The following is a 20,162-nucleotide window of genomic DNA, read 5'->3' on the forward strand; positions in this document are numbered from 1 at the left end:
TCCAGTTTGAAGCAGGTAGGTATAATTACTCGTTTCAATACAAGAGGACTCTTTCCAGAATTGATACCTGTAAAATATAGAAATAAAAGCTTGTTTCCCTCTCTTATGTACCTATACGCAGAATTAGAATTCACTGTATAAGTGAAAATGTGTTAAACTTTCTCTCAATTCATTGCCCCTGTATTGCTGTCTTGTTCCTTCTAAAAGCCTCTTTTCCTGTTAGTTGTAATGCGGTACAGCTGCTCATCCACTGGTTATTACCCTCTTGCATCGTACTTTTCCAAGGGAAAAGATTTTCTCTTCTTTATTCACAAAACTTGATACTGAATTGGTTGCTGAGGTTTCTTTGTTAGTGCAATATGATTTGTCACAAACATTCAGTGATAATTTATTTGGTACTTGCCCAAGGAAGCCAAACCCAAGTCATGATTTCCATCAAAGAATGCATAATCAGTTTCTTCTGCAATTACTTTCTCCAAAAGCTAAGCACAATTTTTTCAGCACTCGTCATTAACGACCTTGTGTTCTGTCCAATGTACATGTCTTACTGAGCAACCTGATCCAGTGGGAGGTGTCCCTGCTCATGGCAGGGAGGTTGGAATAAGATGATCTCTCAGGTCCCTTGCAATCCAAACCATTCCATGGATGTCGGTGGATAAATGCAAAAAATCTTTTATCAGAAGTTCATGGTAAACAGGTGATACTAAAAGACTGTCTTTTGTGGAACTTCATTAGTCTATGGCCTGCAGAAATTCTGTTCATGTGACACTTTTCTCTCCACTTGCCCATCACCTTAGAGGCACAGTTCCAAAAATGAGTATTTTTCATGGAAATTCTTAGCTGACATTGTACAGAAACTTATAGGTAGCTTAAAACAAACAAACAAAACAACTATAACAATCAATCAAACAAAAAAATACAATTCTTACATTGTGCGGAAAAATGTTGCACAAAAAATACAGAAGGGAAGGTCATTTTGCCTAAGGACTACAAGAGTGAGAGGATGTTAAATAAATGTTTTCTTCTTCTCCCTGCCTCCTCTATCCCCTCACTTCTTGTTTTTCTGTTGTGGAAGTTTTTGCATCAGAATTTCTTGACTTTCCTATGACATTGGAATTATAATTCTTAATGATTGTCTGGTAAGGGATTATATTTTTTCTGTCTCTCTAGATTCTTTATCAAGCTGTGAATTACCAGTTGCTTCCTTCAGAAGGAGATGAGAATGTAAATACCTCTATACCTTCTTCGCTGATCAGTAAGGATACAGAGGTAAGCTTTAAAGAGTTTTTGAAGTAATAACAATTGTGTTTTGTATTATGTTGAAGAGCTGAATCTGAGTGTGAGCATCATCTACCTGTTTAATACAAAAAGTATGCAGCATTAAAGGCTACTAATTAAAGGCTACTAATTTTCAGTCTTAGATTATTTTAGGTTTACCTTTGCTTATATATTTTTGCATAGTCTGTTCTGATTTTTGTTGCTTCTTCTCAGGCAATCTTCGCAGTAACATGGCGGGGGTGGGGGGGGGAAGCAAAACATTTGAAAATTATCCTGGGCTATGCATTTAATTCAAAAACATCTTGAGTTAAACTTTTTTTTACTGTGCATCATGGTGTATATGGTGTCTTCAACATTTTTTGACTTCCAGGTATTGCAGGTGAAATAATTATTATGTGCAAGATTAGAAGGTACATCAACACTTAGAGCTTTGTGGAGAATAGGGGCACAGGGGGAAGGAAAAGGTTTACTATTCCTTTTTTACTTTTCATGTTTATAATTTTAACAAATCTAAATTTGTACATGTATGATTGGGACTACGTTTCTCTCTTCAAAGATGACGCTATTTACTATTTCTGAAAGAAACGAACGTCTCTTTCAGTCTCTACAGAGTGGGAAATTCTAAGTTTAATTAAAAAGTTATTTTGAAAAAATAGATATTTAATGTAGTTTAGACCCTTTATTTTTCCCTTTCATCTTTTCTGTTCAAGTTTTCCTGTAGATGATAAACAAATCTCAGGATGGGAGGGGAGAAATGTTAACCTTAAAGTAGGAAGAAGAGTAGAGAAGAGTAGGAAGAAGGAGAGGTGGTTCATGTTGTATAGCTTGGCTTTTTGAGCAGAATATTTAAATCGCAGCCCATTTATTGTCATTGTTCCATTAAAGGAGTTTTTACTAATGATAGCTGTAGATGGAACGTTAGTCTTTGCATTTGGTGTATTAAACACTATGTAGCTAAATAATAAGTAAGTCCCTGCCATGTTATTAGAATGGGAACATAAGTTCTGTGTATGTATGTATTTTGTGTATGCATATTTTTGTGTATGTATACATGCATATTTCATATAAATGTATGTGTAAATGCATACATATACATATTTCCATATATATATAAAAGTAACAAAACAGGCAGGAAAGTGAAACAGCACTGAAGACAGCATTCAGAGTAAGTGAGGTAAACCTTTACCTTATGTATCTAGATTTCTAGAATCATTGCCATGAAGAAGAGGTCTGTTTATTAGCATGAACACATTTTATTTTCTGGGAATTGGTAAATAAATTTATCTGAGAGCAAGATTGTCAAATAAATGTTAATGAAATTGTGGAGCCTTTTGATTAGGGCATGGATGCATCTTTTAACAAATTGTAACGTGACAAATTTGTCACACATCATCTTTAATATGCTCTAGTACTATCAAATGTTTGTTGTGACAGAACAATTGTATGTGCATATAAATGAATTCAGAAATATACTTAAGGGTTTATCAGTCTTGAGTAAACTCACTAATTAGCTTCATTATCAGTTCAATTTAGATATCTGAAGCAATTTTAACTATAGTGAGGAATTTTCATTTAGAAAATTACTCACTCTTATTTCATCCAATATACATTCTTTTGTTTTTTTCCCCTTTGTTGTGGTTAGTTGTCTACAGTTGGAAGTCTGCACACAGACTGGGCAAATGTGTATGGTGCAGCATTGTCAGTTTTTGTTGTTTTTTGTTTTTTCGTTTTCTAGTCAAAATGTTACACTATGAAATGAGTTCCGTGTATTTGCTAATTTTAACTTATTGTCTTCTCCCAGTTGATTTATATGAGAATTATAGCTTCTTTCATTTCTTACAGTATTTTGCAATGACACAAGAGGAAACATATCCAATAATATTTAGGCACAGTATAAACTTACCTTTTTTATAGACATATGAAATGTTAGAAGTGCAGTATGTTCAAAAACTCTGTCTCTGACGTAACTGAATCCCATAACTGCAATTGCTGTAGTTGCACGTCAGGTAATTCTTCCTGCTTCTTACCTTCATTGTCTCGCACAGAATTTCAAACTATGACATCTTTTTGCCCTTTCTTTTTACTCCTTTCTTTACTTATGTTTTGACTTAAAACATCCTTTTCTCAAGGACTTTACGAATGTTCTTCTTCCTCACTTACCGATAACTTTTCAAATTAGTGCTCAAAACATAATTTTCCTTTTAACTAAGGTTAATTAAGGTATATGTTTTTGGACATCTTTCTCTGTTACTTTGAAAATACCTATCTGTTAATCAATCAACTTTTTTTATAATAGCTTTAGAGATCTTTTTTCTGCCTCTTCTCATATTGATCGTTAGTTGCCACTGCCATTTTCCTGTGATACCAGCCCACATCACCTGCTGGTTATACTTTTCAATTATTCTTTTTTTTTTTTTTGGATGTAGAGGAAGAACTCCCTATTAATGTCTAAACTCATTTATCTTTGTTGTTTTAAGGTTCTTTCTTTTTTTTCCAAACCTTTTTTTTCCTCATGAAACTTGCAGGAATCTTGACAGCAGCTGGCTACGTATCTTCACAAGTTACGTGCAAATGTGTCACATAACATAGTTGTCATATTGATTTAAGTAAGTCTTTGTAGGAAATTCCTGACTGCTACAGTAAAGATGCACATAATTATTCTGTAGGAACTAATGCGTTTACACTAGTATGTACTTCATGACCAAAGCAACCAGCTTGTCACTTGTGATGGAACTCAGTGGAACCATTGGAGAAGTTATCCTTTTGAAGCTACAATGACTCCAACGCAGCAGAATATTTTGCTTATTAAGTTTCCTTCATGCTTACCATTTGTTCTATTTGTAGTGTGCTGCAAGTGCCTCAACAATTCATCTTGTGCTGCTCAAACTATCTCAGTGAGAAAAAATAAGGTCTTGACTCATTAAAAGTATTTCAAAATATTATTGCTAATGTTATTAGATTAAAATATAATTCTTAGTTGTGAGATGCTGTGTTTTATATAAGCAGTAAAAACAATAACCACTGTAAATCTTGCCTTCTAAATGAGCTCTGACTTTGTGCTTGATCTGCTTAATACTTAAACCACGCATTATGTCCATTATAAATAAAATCATTATCTTTTACATATCTGAATGTGAAAGTTTAATTACTGTATACTGTCACAGTAGCACAAGATAAATTAATAGTTTCAGATTTCCTTGGAAAGGAACTTTTGATAGGAGAGCAGAAATGATTTGAAGATACTCTTCTCTAGAAATTATAGGAATTTTTTTCTTAAATGTTGCTTAAAAGAAAAAAAAAAAGTTCCTACTAACTGAGAATTAGCATCTTTTCTTTTTGGACCCATGCACTGGATCTGGAATCTTTTTAAATACTCACGTATGTTAAATTGGTGTGTCATGCATCCTTATCATTGCTGATTAGCAGTGATTAGGGAATGTCTGTAGTGTACTCAGGGAAATGTTCCACCTGGAATCTGTGGAACTTCAGGGCAAAAATAGTTGCAATTTCAAATAGTTATGATACATAAATCTTTATATATACACACATTTATATGTATGAGATTAACTGGAGTTGTGTTTTGTGGCTTAGTAAATATACTGGTTTTAACTCTGTAACAACTAAATTAGAATGCTCATAGAAAGAAGTAGCTGTAATTCTTGAAGGTATTTTATTCATTAAGTTCATTTAGTGTCACTGAACTCTTGTGCTGAGGAAGAGAAGATCTCAAGGTGGAACTCCATACTTGTACTGTGTAAGCTGCTGCTGGCAATTTAATCAACAAGGCACAGAGAATAATGCAACTAACCAGCCATTAGGTGCTTGATTCACTTACTTAATTACAGATACCAACAATTCGAGATGTCCTAAGGCATCTTTACTGTCCTTTAGCTACTGACCCAAAAAGTCTAGGTCCTCTTGTCAGATCTATGAGTGTTAGGCAGGTATCTTAATTACTGCCATGTATCGCAGACAGTCATCAAAGCCTGTGTTTAAGTAGCTGAATGTAATCCATTGTCTCTGCTTAAGGCTGAATTACTTTCTAGTTTGCAATGACAGTAATAGACTTAGTGAGACCGTAGACATCCAGTGACACCAGAAGGTTATAATCTTGAGCTGAATCCTTTCTGTAGTTTCTCATCTATGTTTTAATTTATCTGAACTGGACAGGAGTTATGATGTAGACAGGTTCATGATAGAGGTGTTGTACAAAAATGGAAAAAAAAACACAAAAAACACATTTCAAGACACAAAACAGGAATGTACAGTATACATGGATGCATATGTAAAAATATTTAAATTCCTGCTTTCTGATGGGAGTACCAGAAAATGAAAAATGAAAAGGAAAGCTAAGACTTGATGTTTTGTCTAATAAGTAGAGTCTGTTCCACCTCGCTTTGTTTAAGTACAAAACCTTTAGGTAACCTTTTATGTAGTCAACCTGTGCAGGTTTTCTTTAACAATAACAGATTTTAGTGTTAACATCTGTTTCCTTTTAGCGAGGTGGGGATTGAGCTCTTCTCCCAAGCACCAAGTGATAAGACGAAGGGAAGTGGCCTCAAGTTGCACCAGGGAGGTTTAGGTTGGATATTAGGAGAAATTTCATTACTGAAAGGGTTGTGCAGCATTGGCATAGGCTGCCCAGGGAAGTGGCTGAGTCACCCATCCCTGGAGGTCTTCAAGAAGTGTGTAGATGTAGAACTTGGTAGCATGGTTTAGTGGTGGGCTTTAGTCCTAGGTTAAAGGTTGGGCTAGATGGTCTTAGAGGTCTTTTCCAACCTGAACAGTTCTATGATTCTGTGATTCTTCTCAAGGCTATTAACTCATAAGGTGTGTTACGAGTGTGGTTTCTGCATGTTTTGACCCTTGCACCTTGGCTAACTGTCATTAAAAACAAAACAGACAAACAAAAACTATGTTGCAGGTGTTTTAATTTATCACTATTCTGTGGCTTATTTAAAAAAAAAAAACAGTTGGCTTTGCTTTCTTGTCCCTGGGTTAGACTGTTTGGAGCTATATTTTATATTTTATATTATTTTTAATTAATTAAATTTAATTAATTAAATAAATAATTATTTTTATATTGTTTATATTATTTATATATATATATATATTATTTATATTATTTTATATATTTATATTTTATATTGTTATATTTTATAATAGCTATTAGCTGTTTTTTTTAGGTTATCTTGATAATTTACCATTTGTTGGCTGAACCTTTTTCACATAAAATTAAATTCCTTCTTTTTTTTTTTAGCTGCTATAAGAAAATAATTTCCCTCAAAATCCCCAAGCTATAATACTGTACTGAAGTCATAATTAAAGGATACAATTAAAGTTATCCTATTAAATGAGATCTTCAATAAACTTTAAGAAACTTAGTTTATCAGAGTTTTATTCAGGATAGCAGAGTTATGGTAAATGTTGCTGTTCTAGGTACACGGAGGAATGGCTTTTCAGATGACACAATTCTTTATGTGTGCAGAAAATATTGTAATGATGGTTAAAGTTCCATTTAGTAAAATCAATAAATCACTACCAAAGTTTTTCTGATAATGGTCGAACTATACCAGCACACACTCTACTGAATGAGGTTTATTTTTAAAAATGATTTTCTCAAATGCAATTGAAAACTTGGAAGGGAAAAAATTGTTTTGAGTTGTTTGTTTGTTTTTCCTCAGCTAATCCTCAGAATAAGTTAAGAGTCCTGAAGCAACCAGAGAGAGAAACTAGTGTTCTCTATATAACATTTAAAATACGAAACAAAAACCTTTAGTTAGTACAAGTAACAAAAATGATTTATTAAAAACAGTTAAACCAACTAAACAAAAAAACACGATGTTGATTAACAAGAACTGTTAATTGTTTCCCCCTCCCCACCCATCAAAAAAAGTCACCAGACCTAGGCTGTTGTATTGCTGTTTACTTTTCAGAGGAGTAAAAATTCTGGTGTATTGCGCTTAGTTCATTTGGTTCAGAGCATCATATATAGATGCTCATATATATATATATATATATGCTCATATATAGAGAACATCAGAGTTCAGAGCATCATATTGCTCTTTGTTCATTTGGTGAAGAACTGAAATTTCCCGTCTAGTTCGCTAGTTCGTTAGTGGTGTTCCTGTGAAATTTAGAAAATAATTTCAGAGAATATTGAAAAATAAAAAAATAAAATGCTGAAGTCTTAGAGGAAAGAAAGACGTAAAATGGGCCTGCTACTTTAATGATCAGGTTAAGGCAGTGAATAATACAATTACAATCAGTGAATAATACAATTATGGGTACTAAAAATAAGGGTGTCTTCTGTGAAATTTTACTTTGAAGCTAACAGATGTTTTGTCAATTAAGTTCCTGTGGGGCATCGCTCACTTGAGCATAACTTGGCATCCTTTTGCTTTGATGTCTGAAATTTTGTCACAAGTTAGTAAGCTGTGAATTAATACTTCCCGCTCACTTATTAGTTATGCAGGCAGAATTCTCCTATTTCTGTAAACTTTGGTGTATGGGGAAATGAATAATTGAACTGTTATGAAGAAGCATTGGAGATAAAGCTGTTGAAATTTACTGTATGTAGGGGAATATTTATATTTTATGTTGCTGAAGGCAGTATTTACATTAGCATGCTAATGATATGGTTCTATTCTAATGTGCAGGTTTTGTAAAGCATGCCATGGACATGAACCTTTCATGGCTGGAATAGTTAGCACAGATCAACCAAAATGGGTATTTTGAGTATTAATTAAATGCTTTACAAGAGGAAGAGTTGGTGCAGAAACCTCCATTTGCAGAACGTCCTCTACTTTAACTGATTTTAATGTGAGTCTGCTGAGGCTGAGTGAACACATTTTGCAGGACAATATGCATATGCTGCAGAAGCAGCTCAGGCTTGAGAATAGGCTAGGCTAGGATCTTGGATTCTTTTTTGCAGTCTGTTAGGCTTGCTAGATTTGTACCTTGGAAGTGTTCACTGCAGAATTTTAAATCTTAATACTAAGTCACTTGGTCTGGAGATGAATGTTTACATTTCTTCATCTTTTCCCCACCGAACTGTGAGGATTTTTTGTTGTTGTGATGTGAAGGGACAAGGGGTGGAGTGTGTCTACATTGTCCACCTTTGTCTTGTGAGGATGCTATTTTGACTTCAGTGTGGGGAGCTTTGTTTGCTGTTGTACGTTAAGTTTGTGAAGGTTGTGTGATGGAAGCATATTATACTGAGAACTCATCTCAATAAACGCTACCTCTATTAATACAAGATTGTCTCTTCTATCAGCTTTCTTGAATTAGTGATGATTCATTTTAGCATGCTCAGTCTCCTCATGTATTATAGATAGATTTGTTATTTTAATAGAAGTACTCAACAGTTATGTAAAACATTACCATTATAAACTTTGGAATTATACACAGCTGGTATCTGTGGACACATGAGATTATACAAGGGGCACAATGTTCTACTGATCACGCTATTCACTGCAGATTGAGACTTAAGTCACTTTAACTTTACTTTTTTTTTTTACAACATCTGTTGCCTAAATTAATGAACATTAAAATAAGTTATTAACATAGTGTGTGTATACTAATGTGGTTTGGCTTTTAGGTCTTTAATCTAATTAAAGCATGAGTCTAACGCTTGCCATTGTGTGTTGGATATGCTCACAGGATGAAACTGCCGTCTCCTCTAGCCAGTCTGCCGATTTGTTGTACTGGACGACAACAAAAACCATGAAGGTGTTGTCTAACACAACTATGACTACAAAAGCCATGCTGCATGCTGTCAGTGATGGACAGTGGTGGAAAAGATCACTAACTTATCTTCGACCATTACATGTAAGGGATTGCTGCAATGTCTCTAGATGCTTACACATTCACTGCTATGTTAGAATAAAAACAAGTCTCCTTTGTAGACACACCTGACAAGTGAAGACCTCAAGTTGATAAGTTAACTAGAGGTGACAGGGAACTGTTTTCAAGCAAATCACAATGAAAGAATCCATCTAAAGGTGTTTCCTGTTTCTGTTTTCTAATCTGTTTTTTTAATTTTTTTTAGCGTAGTGTGAAGGCATAGTTTAAACTTCGCAGAACTTCAGAACTTTGGGGAATAAAGCACAGTGAAGTCAACTCTTTACATGCTGTCTCTTTGTATTCAAAGCTCTAATACTGCTTTTGAGTGTGATTCTCTCTCAATACTGAGCTTGATTCAGTATTGCTTTATTTAGGATGACTCTTGTCTTGATCCCAGTTGAATTCAGGGATCTTTCCATTTACAGGTGCTTCCCTTCTGAATTGCAGTTAAAGACGATGTAATGAGCTTTTTTTGTTACAGCACACCTATACTTGTTTTTCCCAGGGCCAAGAATTTGGAGATGTGTTAAAAAGTGGGCCTGCAGAAAATGCCACTGTGGAAAAGCAAGGCTGTCATCCATTTTATGAGTCTCTAATTGCTGATCCATATGTTGCAGAAGTAAGTTTCAGTTACAGAATTCTGATTTTTTTTTCTGTTGAGATATTCTAGCTAAGTAAAAATATGGGTTTCATATTGCTTGTTTGACTTGCAAGGACTTGAAATTTTGTGCAATAGTAGGAAAAAATAATTAAACGGAAATGAAAGCAAATGCAGGAACACAGGTTAATAAGTGTATCTGATGTAAGTGAACTAAACATAACTGTGGACTGTAGTGCTCATGCATCAGTTATCTTATTTTACTTCTAGTCTGAAAGCAGCTATGGCACATACCAGAACAATTCTGTGGAAAGCTTTGCAGAAGTATTGTTGAGAACAGAGAAACTGACAGAGACCAAGAGTGAAGGAAAAAACCTACTTCCAACTACAGAAGGTATGGGTATATGTGTATTTATTTCTGGATTTACTTTATATAGTAACTTTAGAAGAAGCTATAGTTAGGTTTAAAAGTGGAGAATAGTACATAATGCTTTAAGTATTCCTATGTAGGTAAGTAGCCTTGATAGAAGTAGCTGCAGTTTTCAAGAAAAGTGGTATTTCTAAAAGGAGTTGCTCAGTAGAGAATAGAAATCTAAAATCTGAAAGTTGGCTGTAAATAACCAGAAATTGTTATTTGAGGGCCGACAGGGATATGAACATTGTAAAGGAAAAAATATTGCAGGTTTCTTGTATATTATCAAATAACATATTTAAAAGGAAATTTGCAACCGACTGTTAATATACCTATATATTCATTTGTTCAGATCCTGTGCCATTATTTATACAGCAGTTAGTATTACAGGATATATGATATGTATCCTGATATCCTGATATGATATTACAGGATATATGATATTTGATATGTAACTGTTCGCCTTCAGTTTCTGGGATCGGTAGAACTTTGTTTACTTTCGAAATTTCTAGATTATACTATAATATATAGATTATACTTGGTAATTTGTTAACTGAAACAGTTTCACTTTTTAGAGGCAAAACAAAACAACTACAGTTGTTTGTTTTTTCTTTTTGCTGTCTCCTGCTGGTGTAAGAAATGAACTATTTAAATATTTACATGCTGTTACTGTCTTTTGAAGAGATCTGTGTTATATTTTACTCTATGGGAAGTTCTGCCATGAAAAATGAGTTTATTAAATCACTTGCAAAGTTTCAAGTGAGGCTTGCTTTGTAATCCATACCGTTTCATTTCAACTGTTTAGTGAAAAACAGCATATCTGTTTTACAGGTATACAGTTCTCTATTTTTAGATATGTGATGTTTCTACAGGTAACTGGTACTGTTTTAATATAATGACATTGTGAATTAGAGAAGGTCGGTATCAGCAAGTTTAAATGAGGATGCATTTATTTATATTTTGTACCTTTCAAACTTTCTCAATGCAAAAATAATTTTAAGTCTGTACAGATGATCTCTTATCTTACATTCTGAATGCCTGTGATGCCTGTGTCTTAAAGGGGAGAGGGAGGCAAAGAGTAAAACACATTCATTACTTTCTTACGGCAAATGATGTTAATTGGCAAATCTTTGGTAATGCTTCCTGCTCCAACTTGAGTAATTGGAACTGTTTGGTTACAGTTCAGTGGGTGCCTCTGAGATCAAAATTTCAGGTTTGGGGACTTGAAGAAAAGAAATTTTAGATTCCAGGTTTAGTTTTTGAACTTCTACCTTCCTACCGGAAACTGGGCTATTAAACATCAGTTCTGTCTTTGAAGATCTATATCGGAATTTGTGTCAAGGGGAGCGAAGGAAAAAGCTGTTTTAGAAAAGGCATAGAAAAGATGAAATGAATTTGTTCTCTGATTCTCTGAAATACATTTTATTTAGAGGAACGGTTGTCTGTCAGCTCATATCAATAAGAGAACTTCTAAAGAAAAGGTACATTGTGTATTTTGCCAAATATGCATGATTTCAGTTTTCAGTAGATGAACAAAATATGTAACTTACAGAAAACTGAAGTAGACTTCTTTTCTTTCCAGCTGGTGATAGCAACTAGGAATGGCTCAGTAGTAACAAAATGTGTTCTGATCTGGTACTGCTCTTTGTGGTGGTTTCTATAGTTTTAGAATGTAGTAGTTAAGCCTTCAGCAATATAAGCTGTGCTACAACTCACTATAGTGAAGGAGGCAGTGGTCACTTGGAGAACTTGAATGATTGCTGTAATACACTAAATACATGTATTAGTGTAAAACTTTGTCTTGAATAGGTGAGCAGATTTTATTAATTATTACTAGTACTCATTTTGTGATGATAAGAAAAGTGACTGATCTCTTTTTGTAATCTTGTGAGGTGTGCTGTGTGCTTTGAGAGATGTTACTACTAGCCTAACTACCCCATGAGGTTCTGACCTCACCCTTAAAATGTGTGTAGTTGTATACTATCATCCATTTTTTTTCTGATTTCAGGTTTTCAGTTTTTCTTCTAGTCTATATATATATATATTTTTTTTTTTCCTAAGGAAATACAGCTTGTAGAACACTGGCTCTTTGCTTGTAACTCCCCATCCACCCTGTTTCGCAAGCCCTGTAATGTCTAATCACTTCGGCAATCTTCAAATTTGGCAGTGGTCTAAGTCCCTGCAAGTTTTGTTAAGATGTGAGTTGGGACAGAGTGGCATCCTGCTAATACCCATAGTCTGTGATTTAAACTCAGCTGTATCATACGTCAGAGAATTCCTGTAGGGCTTTGCTCGGAGATGTAAAACTGTATAAATTTAGTCTTTGTCTACACATAGGTGTGTATATGTATAAGTAGGAGGATATATATATATATATATATGGATACATGAACACATACCGGCACACAAGCACAAAGAAAGCGTGTGTGTGTATTTATATATATATATATACACACATATAAATAAAACACATATTTATTCAATACAGAGGATTCTTTTTCTCAGAAGGGATGACAACAGAAGCAGTTCCAACTCTCAGGTACATTTTGCCAATTGGGGTACATTTGGGATAAGCTTCATAGAAATACAAGAGCGTGTATGAAGTCATGTTCTGGCCTTGTATTGGTGCTATGTTGTTGGTCATGATTGCTGTGTGAAGGGTGAAGATAAAGGTTTGTTAGCTGGGCATTTGTCTTGTTGGAGATGTTAAGTTCAAAGAAAACGTGGAGTTTGTGTTATTCCTGAGGTTTTGTTGTCCTGAATTTTCCAGAGAAAGGGAAAAGACGGCAGAGCCCTGGTTCTTCTTTTCTCCTCCCATCTTTTTCTGTTCGACTAGCGATGGTTGTAAGAAAGTTTAAAATAGTTTAGCTTGTGCTCACAGTACAGTATACCAGTTTTTGCAAACTGACTCATAAAGATTTTAATATTAGATATTTCCAGAGTTCTATTATTTTTGCTTGGACAGCATCCAGGTTATTTTGAATGCAGCAGAAACAAGCTGTCAGCAGCAAGAAACTATTGGTAGAAGCTATTTGAAGCATAGTTCCTGATGGACAGGTTTGTATTCGCAGTAACTTTAATGCTGCCATACAGGTGACCTCTGCGATGCCTTGTCACGTAGGAATTTGCTTGTTGTGTGTGGCTGAGGGCCAGCATGTAAATCCACTAAATCAGTCTGGTGGCAAATTAATGATAATCTGAAAATTGTAAGTGATCATTCAAGCCTTTTATAACTTATTCTTTGGAACAAAGAATTCACTGGGGGGTCTGTGTGTGTAAAATAAAAATGTTTCTTGCCAGCATGCCTTTAAGAGTAGTTTATGCAATGTGGAAACAAAGACATTTGAGACTTTCTTAAAATGTGCAAAGAGCTAAGCTGTGGAAAGAGGGGTTCTGCTGCTTGGAATAGAAAAAAATCCATGAAAAAATGAAAACAATATTTTTTTTCCTTGTATATTTAAAATTCCTTAAGCAATTTCTGATCCAGTTTTCCTAAGATTTTTGAAGTTGCTTCTGGAATTAATAATTTGTATTCTGTACCCCTAAAACTAAATGTTGAGTGTATCATCAGAATCATTATTTTGTAATTGTTTGTTGAAGCTTCCATAATAACCATGGTGACACTTTAATTTAGTACAGAAAAATATATAAATGAGAGTTCCTGTTATTAATCAACAAATTTTGGGCACTCGCATTGTGTCTGTGCCATGTTGATTCGCCTGTTTGTGTAAAGTAAAACATAGTGGTTTCTATTTTTAAACAAAAAAAGCCCTTAGTATCTCAAACTTAGGAAAAGCAGCAGTTGTACTGGAAGTATATATTTTTGAGAATCATTATCCTTTGTATTCATTTCTACTACATTCTTGTGCTGAAATTTCTGTTTGCAATATGTGGCAGGAGCTGGGAGGTTATTGTTTGGAGGTGGTTTTGTGTGTGTGCACTTACTTTTTTTTTTCCCTTAACTTTTTGTTGAGTTTCAATTGAAATGTAAATATCCTAGAAGAATGCTAGCTAATCTGATTTGAATCACTGTATTCAAGGTTGTTGTTGTTTTTCTTCTCTTTTCCTAAAACCAGAAGTGAAAAGCAGATATAAGAATTACGGTGTCTGCTTCAGTAAAAAGATCTGAATTTTGCCATCTTTCAAAGTTTCTTAACTTTGTTCATAATAACTATTCATTTTCCTCAGCTGCTTTCTTTCTGAGCTTAGCTTAAGAATTTATTAAAATTAATATGAACATTCAATTAAGGGAACTTCTCTCTTCATTATCTGTGTGCTGTTTACTAAATGAACTCATTTTAATTAGTAATACCTTTCCATTGACACAGTTATCCAAACCTTAGATCAACTTAACTGTACCAAGTTACTGTTTGTAACTTGTCCCTTGGATAATGTATTTTAGGTATAACTGTCAGTGATAGAGTTAGATGATTTCTTAGTGACATTTTACGATATGCATGATCCAGATCAGCTTGTTTCTCTCTCTGAAGTTTCTGGGAATTCCCTTGCTTATTCTTTTTGCTTAGTTTCAATAATCTTACTTAAAAATGTATGCTACTTGTTGCTCTTTATTTTTTAAGACGTAAGTTTTTAATATAGATTTTTGTGTTCAGTGATAAGTGAATTAGAGCTCAGGCTTGAAGAAAAGACATTTTGTGACACTCCTCTGGCTGGTATTTTGTAATGTTCACAGCATTATACCACTGCCTTGACTTTACAAGCAGCGTGTCTACTTGTTTTGAATCATTTCAGATGATATTTCAGTGGCTTTGTTTAGCATCTGTTACTGCACTGTCTCATTCTTGTTTGGTTAATGCATGGAACACTTTGCCTGGAAGTCAAGGTAAAGCTGTGCTGCAGTTTAATTACATATTATCTGTTTCTGGATTGCACTGATTAGTGTTTAATTAAGTATGTATAGGGTGCTTCAAGCTAGTGTCTAATAAAATAAAGTTAAACTGAAAACATTTCATTTGATAACTGTCAAGGCTGGATGGGTCAGTAATCAAAGCTTTATTTCCGTTCCCTATTGTTGCAGTTCTGCTACAACTGGCAAGTGATGCTTTACCAAATGATACGGCATTGTCTCTTGCCTATCTACTTGCACTGCCACAGGTATGTTGGTAGTGATTTTATATATATGTGCTTTTGCCAGAAAAGATTATTCTGGATTTCAGAATTCCATAAGAAAATGTAATTTCTGTAGGGCTTTAAAATTTGTCTTTGAGATCAATTAAATATAAATAGAAAGGTTTGGGCTGATGCATTTAAAGGTAGCTCTAAACAAATGCTGTTGGACTGCTTTATGAGCACGGTACTGGTGAAATGACACATTTGATAGAAGTTAGACTGCCTGACTGACAATTCCAGTGTAGCTCAGAAATGCAGGTAATAACTTTATTGTGTAGAAGAAGGAAAGACATAGTTTGGAAATCATTTTGGTTAAGTGTTTGTACAAGGGGAGAAAAACATCATAATACAGAATTATCCTGGGGGGGGGAGGAGGTTAGTGACTTATTTCTGTGCCAAAAAAACATAGTCAGAGTTATTTCTAAATCAGAGCAAGGAGCTTTTAGAAAGTTTGTGCACTTAACATTGTATGCTTGCTAATTCTTTCATCTAAATTAATGCTCTCTTTCTCCTAGGTGGTAGATGCCAACAAATGCTTTGAAAAGCAATTGCATTCTGCGTTATCTCTCCAGCTGGCAAGTTATTACTACAGCCTGCAGATCTATGCTCGTTTGGCACCATGTTTCAAGGACAAGTGCCACCCTCTCTACAGGGTTAGTACTTTTTCTTTTTAAAACCATATTCATTAATGTGCAACATTAAAGCTATTCTAAATAGCCGGTACATGAGTTTAAGCCTGTTAAGGAGCTGATCTGACTTACACTGTGAACAGCCTGCTAAGTTATGCATAATTATTCTTGCACAGTGCTGTAAACAGGCAAGTACTTGAAATTTTCTGGAAGAGTATATTGTGTGTTCTTGAAACGCAGTATAAAGTGTCATTTATAATAGCACTAGCCATCTTCAAAGTAGCTTATAAACACTGAGCAATAATGTGTATAGCCTATTCTGTCATCTTGCAGTACTAATAAAGGACTTCCTAGGATGAGTCAAGTGTCCATTTAAGCAAGAACAGGACTGTTCAGAAGTTTTCCATAGCCTTTCTTGACGTTTATTGTTCTGTATTTTAGTTCATGTATGGTGTTTTTAACATTCATCCTTGTTCATTGATGAAATTGTTCATTTCCTGTGACAACTGTCTCTCTTCGTTGTTTTTGAAATGGCACAGCTCTGCTTCTTACTCATCGCCTGTGATTAAGGGAGTTTAATGATAAACTTGAACTAAATATGCGAGGTGACATACACGTTTGGTAAAAACCCAGGTTTCTTAGTAGGAATTAGAATTGGTGCAAAAGTCAGGCTAATGTAAACTCTTTTTTGCCACTCCAAGAGTGTATTCACAGAATTCAGAAAGTTCTTTCCTCCTGTCCTGAAGCTCTCTGGACTGTTTTCAGCTTGTCTCTGCTTTACAGCTAAAAGACCACTCCAAATTTTCTGAAGAGAGAGATCACCAAGCACCATCATAGCTGGAAAAGAGGAGGTATTTTCTATATTCAGAACAGCTCCTTTTTCCTCTATGTTCAGAAAAAGACTGTTTTGATACTAGCCCAGTTCTGCAGTTTGGCAACCTTTCATGCTCCTGCAGACATTAGCATCCTGATATCCTGTTTAGAAACTAAAGGAAAAACTTAGCCCAAAGCTGAAATTTGTGGCACTAGCAAAATATGTTGGTTAGAGGAATTCGTTCATGTTTAAATAGCTTTCTTTTGAGCCTGCTGTTAAGCCCCTTTGTTAGAAAAAAAAAAAAAAAAAGATATATTTGTTATCTTAGCTTCTGTCTTACAAGCAAACATGGACAGTTTGATTTTATGAAAGAAGCTATGAAGCCTTTTGAAAAAATAAGTCAAATGTCCTCATTTTGAAAGAATGAGGACAGATGTTAAAGCTTAAGCCATTTTTCTACTCCAGTTGTCATTTAATAAACAAAATCATATCAATAACACCATGTAGTTTATCTCTTACCAATATGATCTTCAGCTAAATCTATTATTCCATCTTGCTGAAGTAATGTATGTGATTGGATTCTAAGTGTGGATAAACAGTAGCTTCTAAGTTGTTTGCTAAAAATATATATAAAAAAAAAAGATTGTCCTTGAGTACTCAGTAAGAAAAGAACATGGGAGAAGACATTTATTGTTACCAATGCTAAAGTATCCAGTGTGGGACAGTTGCTGAAGTTGAAAAAAAATAGTAACTGACACTTTTGAGCAAAGAAATATTTTTTCCAGCCACACACACGCAAAGGAAAAAAAAAAAAAGACAATTTCCACAGCAGAACAGACATTTGTTTAAATGAGCCGGTAATAAAGAATGGCTCAGCTTGCAAGTTGTTTTCCTCAATGTCACCGAATGCTATCCATGGGAATAGCTATGCTCTTGCCTTTTATATTTGTCTTTCCTTTAAAACTAAGGACGCAGGAGGAGAAGGATTGTTCTTAAGCTTTGTGGTACAAACTTTTATGAAGATGATAAACTCAATTATTTATGTCATTCCATAGTAGATTGTCTCCCAGCACATGCAGCTGGTATCTTGCATCACCTTTATTTTCTGTTTCTCAAAACAGAAATGCGTCCCTAAGTCCTTTAACTATGTAATTCTGAGCTATGGGCTGTTCTTGCAAGGTAACTGAGTAGGCTTTGTGGATGAAGTATAACCAGTTTCTCTCTTCCCCCCATTGTAAGCCTTTATACACAGTAAAGATCTGAATGAATCTGGCACTTGAGCCACATGCTGGGAAGGTGGATCTTCAAGATCACAGAGCGCATACTTCTGTGTAACAGCGTCTGAATGATTCCTCTAGTCCACTGAATCTAATATCCTAACAGCTCTTCCTAATTTTTTAGGAAGCTATATAGAAGCATGGAGAAATCTACACTTCCATGTCTGCTTTAAAGTGACATTGTATAAGTCTTTCAAAACAGTACATGGGTATCTCCAGAATAATAGCAGAAATGTTCTCAGAATGAAAACTGCAAATTTGTGGCAAGAATTGCTAGTTAATCAAGAAAACACATTTTGAAGGAATCTATAGTTCTGCTGGAGGAGGGCTTGACTTCTTCCTGACACCTGAAATACTGCTAATACCTGCGCATCAAAACAGAATCATAGGTTGCCAGAAATTCTCATTATCTTCTTTATACTGTTGATGTCCAAAAGAAAATCAGATGGAGAGTATCTATTTCTGATGAAGTTATTACTTTGTAATAAGGAGAAACAAAGGAATTTGGGGTAAAGTACTACTGTATTTTTGTACCCAAGACAATTAGATTTTGAAGTTTAGTTGTTATAATTTAGACATAATAGTGAGAGTTTAGGGCATCTGAGCTATATTAATTTCTTACCCTGAGGGAGACATTAATAGAGTTCTACAACTAAATAAAACCACTGATAAAGATCTGTAAGAATCATGCCAGCCAGAGAATAAAATTTTGAAAAACAGACTGGGTGTGAAAAACATTCTGCTGCTGGTGTAACTGTAGAAACCCTTCTCAATATTCTTTATACCGGTTTTCAGCTCTGGCTTCAGCAGAGTCTACTTAATTCCAACTCTTCGTCTCTAGGCAAGATTTCTATATTCTTCTTCTATCCTAATTAAATTATGTTTGAATGAAATTCATCCTCATCTTCCTTTTTTGTATGTTCTCTTTTGCTTTTTTGAGCTTAGCAGTTGGCAGTGTGTCACCATGGCTGAGTAAAGCTGCTCTTGCACCTGCTTTTTGCATGTGCCTTGTGGAAGTTGTCTCCGAGTTATTCTGTGATTCTAACTTCAATCAGCTCACCTTGGCCAGTTTGGCTTTTTAGAAAACGGACAGGTGAAAATCTCATGGGAGGCTACCTTAAAGGCAAAGTCCAACCTCATAAAGTCCAGCATCTTTATCTTGCTGTTTGCCTTCCCTTAAAATCTGAAACTACCATGTTTTGGTCCCAGCAGCGAAGTCTGATACTGAATATCACATTCTCCAACTTTTTTTCCTCCACCTGTACCTGACATTCCAGAAATCTCCTGGACTGTTGTATTCTTCCTTGTTGCCTTTCCAGCAGGTTTTATTTTCCAGAGTAACATTTTCCATGGGAACTCGGACCCTTGATGTTATAGTTCTTCGGATTTTATTAATTTCTTCTCAATCGAGTCGTCTGTAGCCCTTAATTGACTACAGTGTTGCTCTTCCTCTAATCACGACCCACATGTTTTTCTCTATCACCTCTTTCATAGGAAGGCTCGATGCATCCAAGCAGCTTTGTCCTTACACCATATTCACTGTCATCTTTTCTCCTGTTTGTCCTATAGTAGGCCAGCTGTCCTCCAGGTGTTGTTCCTTGACTTCTTTTTGGGGTTTGGTCTCCATTCCCTTTGAGATTAATTTCAAACCTTCCTAACTAGGTTAGGTTGGATCTAGCTCACCCCAGTGTCTTGCTTGGCAGAATTCACTACTCCCTGTAGCCAGATGCCTGTTTGCCAGCAGTGCTTCTGAGTCTTGCTAACCAAAATCAGTTTGTTTGGAAAATGCTGCTTAGTTTTGCATCTTTCTTGCATTATATGTCAAAAGTTTAGTCTTGTATAGGCTAAGATATATCATCTAAGAATACAAAGTTTTATTGAGCATTCCTCCCAACTGCCACTCTGATTTGCCACTCACAAATTCTTGCTCATGATGGGAGGAGAAGCTGTAGAACTGAGCAAGAAATTTCCTGGATAATTTTATTTCTGTTAACAGCTTATCTCCTCATTTGTCCTTTTCTGGTGATCTGATAAGTGACCGGCATATGTATATACAGGCATGTGTTTTCTCTGAAAAGGAGTGAAAAGTTTAATTACCCTAAGGTTAATTGTTTTATTATGTTCCTGTCTCCATGCTAACAATTTAATATTGAAGTGTTTCTATGGTTTGGGAGAAGAG

At 35.0% G+C, this 20,162-nt stretch overlaps 1 protein-coding gene across 3 annotated transcripts in view; it reads left to right on the top strand.

Annotated features, from left to right (window-relative positions):
• The window catches only part of NBAS (NBAS subunit of NRZ tethering complex), a 190,318-nt gene that overhangs the window by 73,949 nt on the left and 96,207 nt on the right, over nucleotides 1-20,162 (top strand). For all 3 annotated transcript variants that reach the window (XM_035562547.2, XM_035562548.2, XM_035562549.2), the window contains exons 35-40: nucleotides 1,171-1,269; nucleotides 8,941-9,108; nucleotides 9,629-9,742; nucleotides 9,992-10,115; nucleotides 15,172-15,248; nucleotides 15,779-15,916. In XM_035562547.2, the coding sequence (XP_035418440.2) occupies nucleotides 1,171-1,269; nucleotides 8,941-9,108; nucleotides 9,629-9,742; nucleotides 9,992-10,115; nucleotides 15,172-15,248; nucleotides 15,779-15,916 (720 nt within the window). The remainder of the gene's footprint in view (nucleotides 1-1,170; nucleotides 1,270-8,940; nucleotides 9,109-9,628; nucleotides 9,743-9,991; nucleotides 10,116-15,171; nucleotides 15,249-15,778; nucleotides 15,917-20,162) is intronic.

Source organism: Cygnus atratus, chromosome 3, assembly GCF_013377495.2.
Source record: "Cygnus atratus isolate AKBS03 ecotype Queensland, Australia chromosome 3, CAtr_DNAZoo_HiC_assembly, whole genome shotgun sequence".
NCBI classification, from domain to species: Eukaryota; Metazoa; Chordata; class Aves; order Anseriformes; family Anatidae; genus Cygnus; species Cygnus atratus.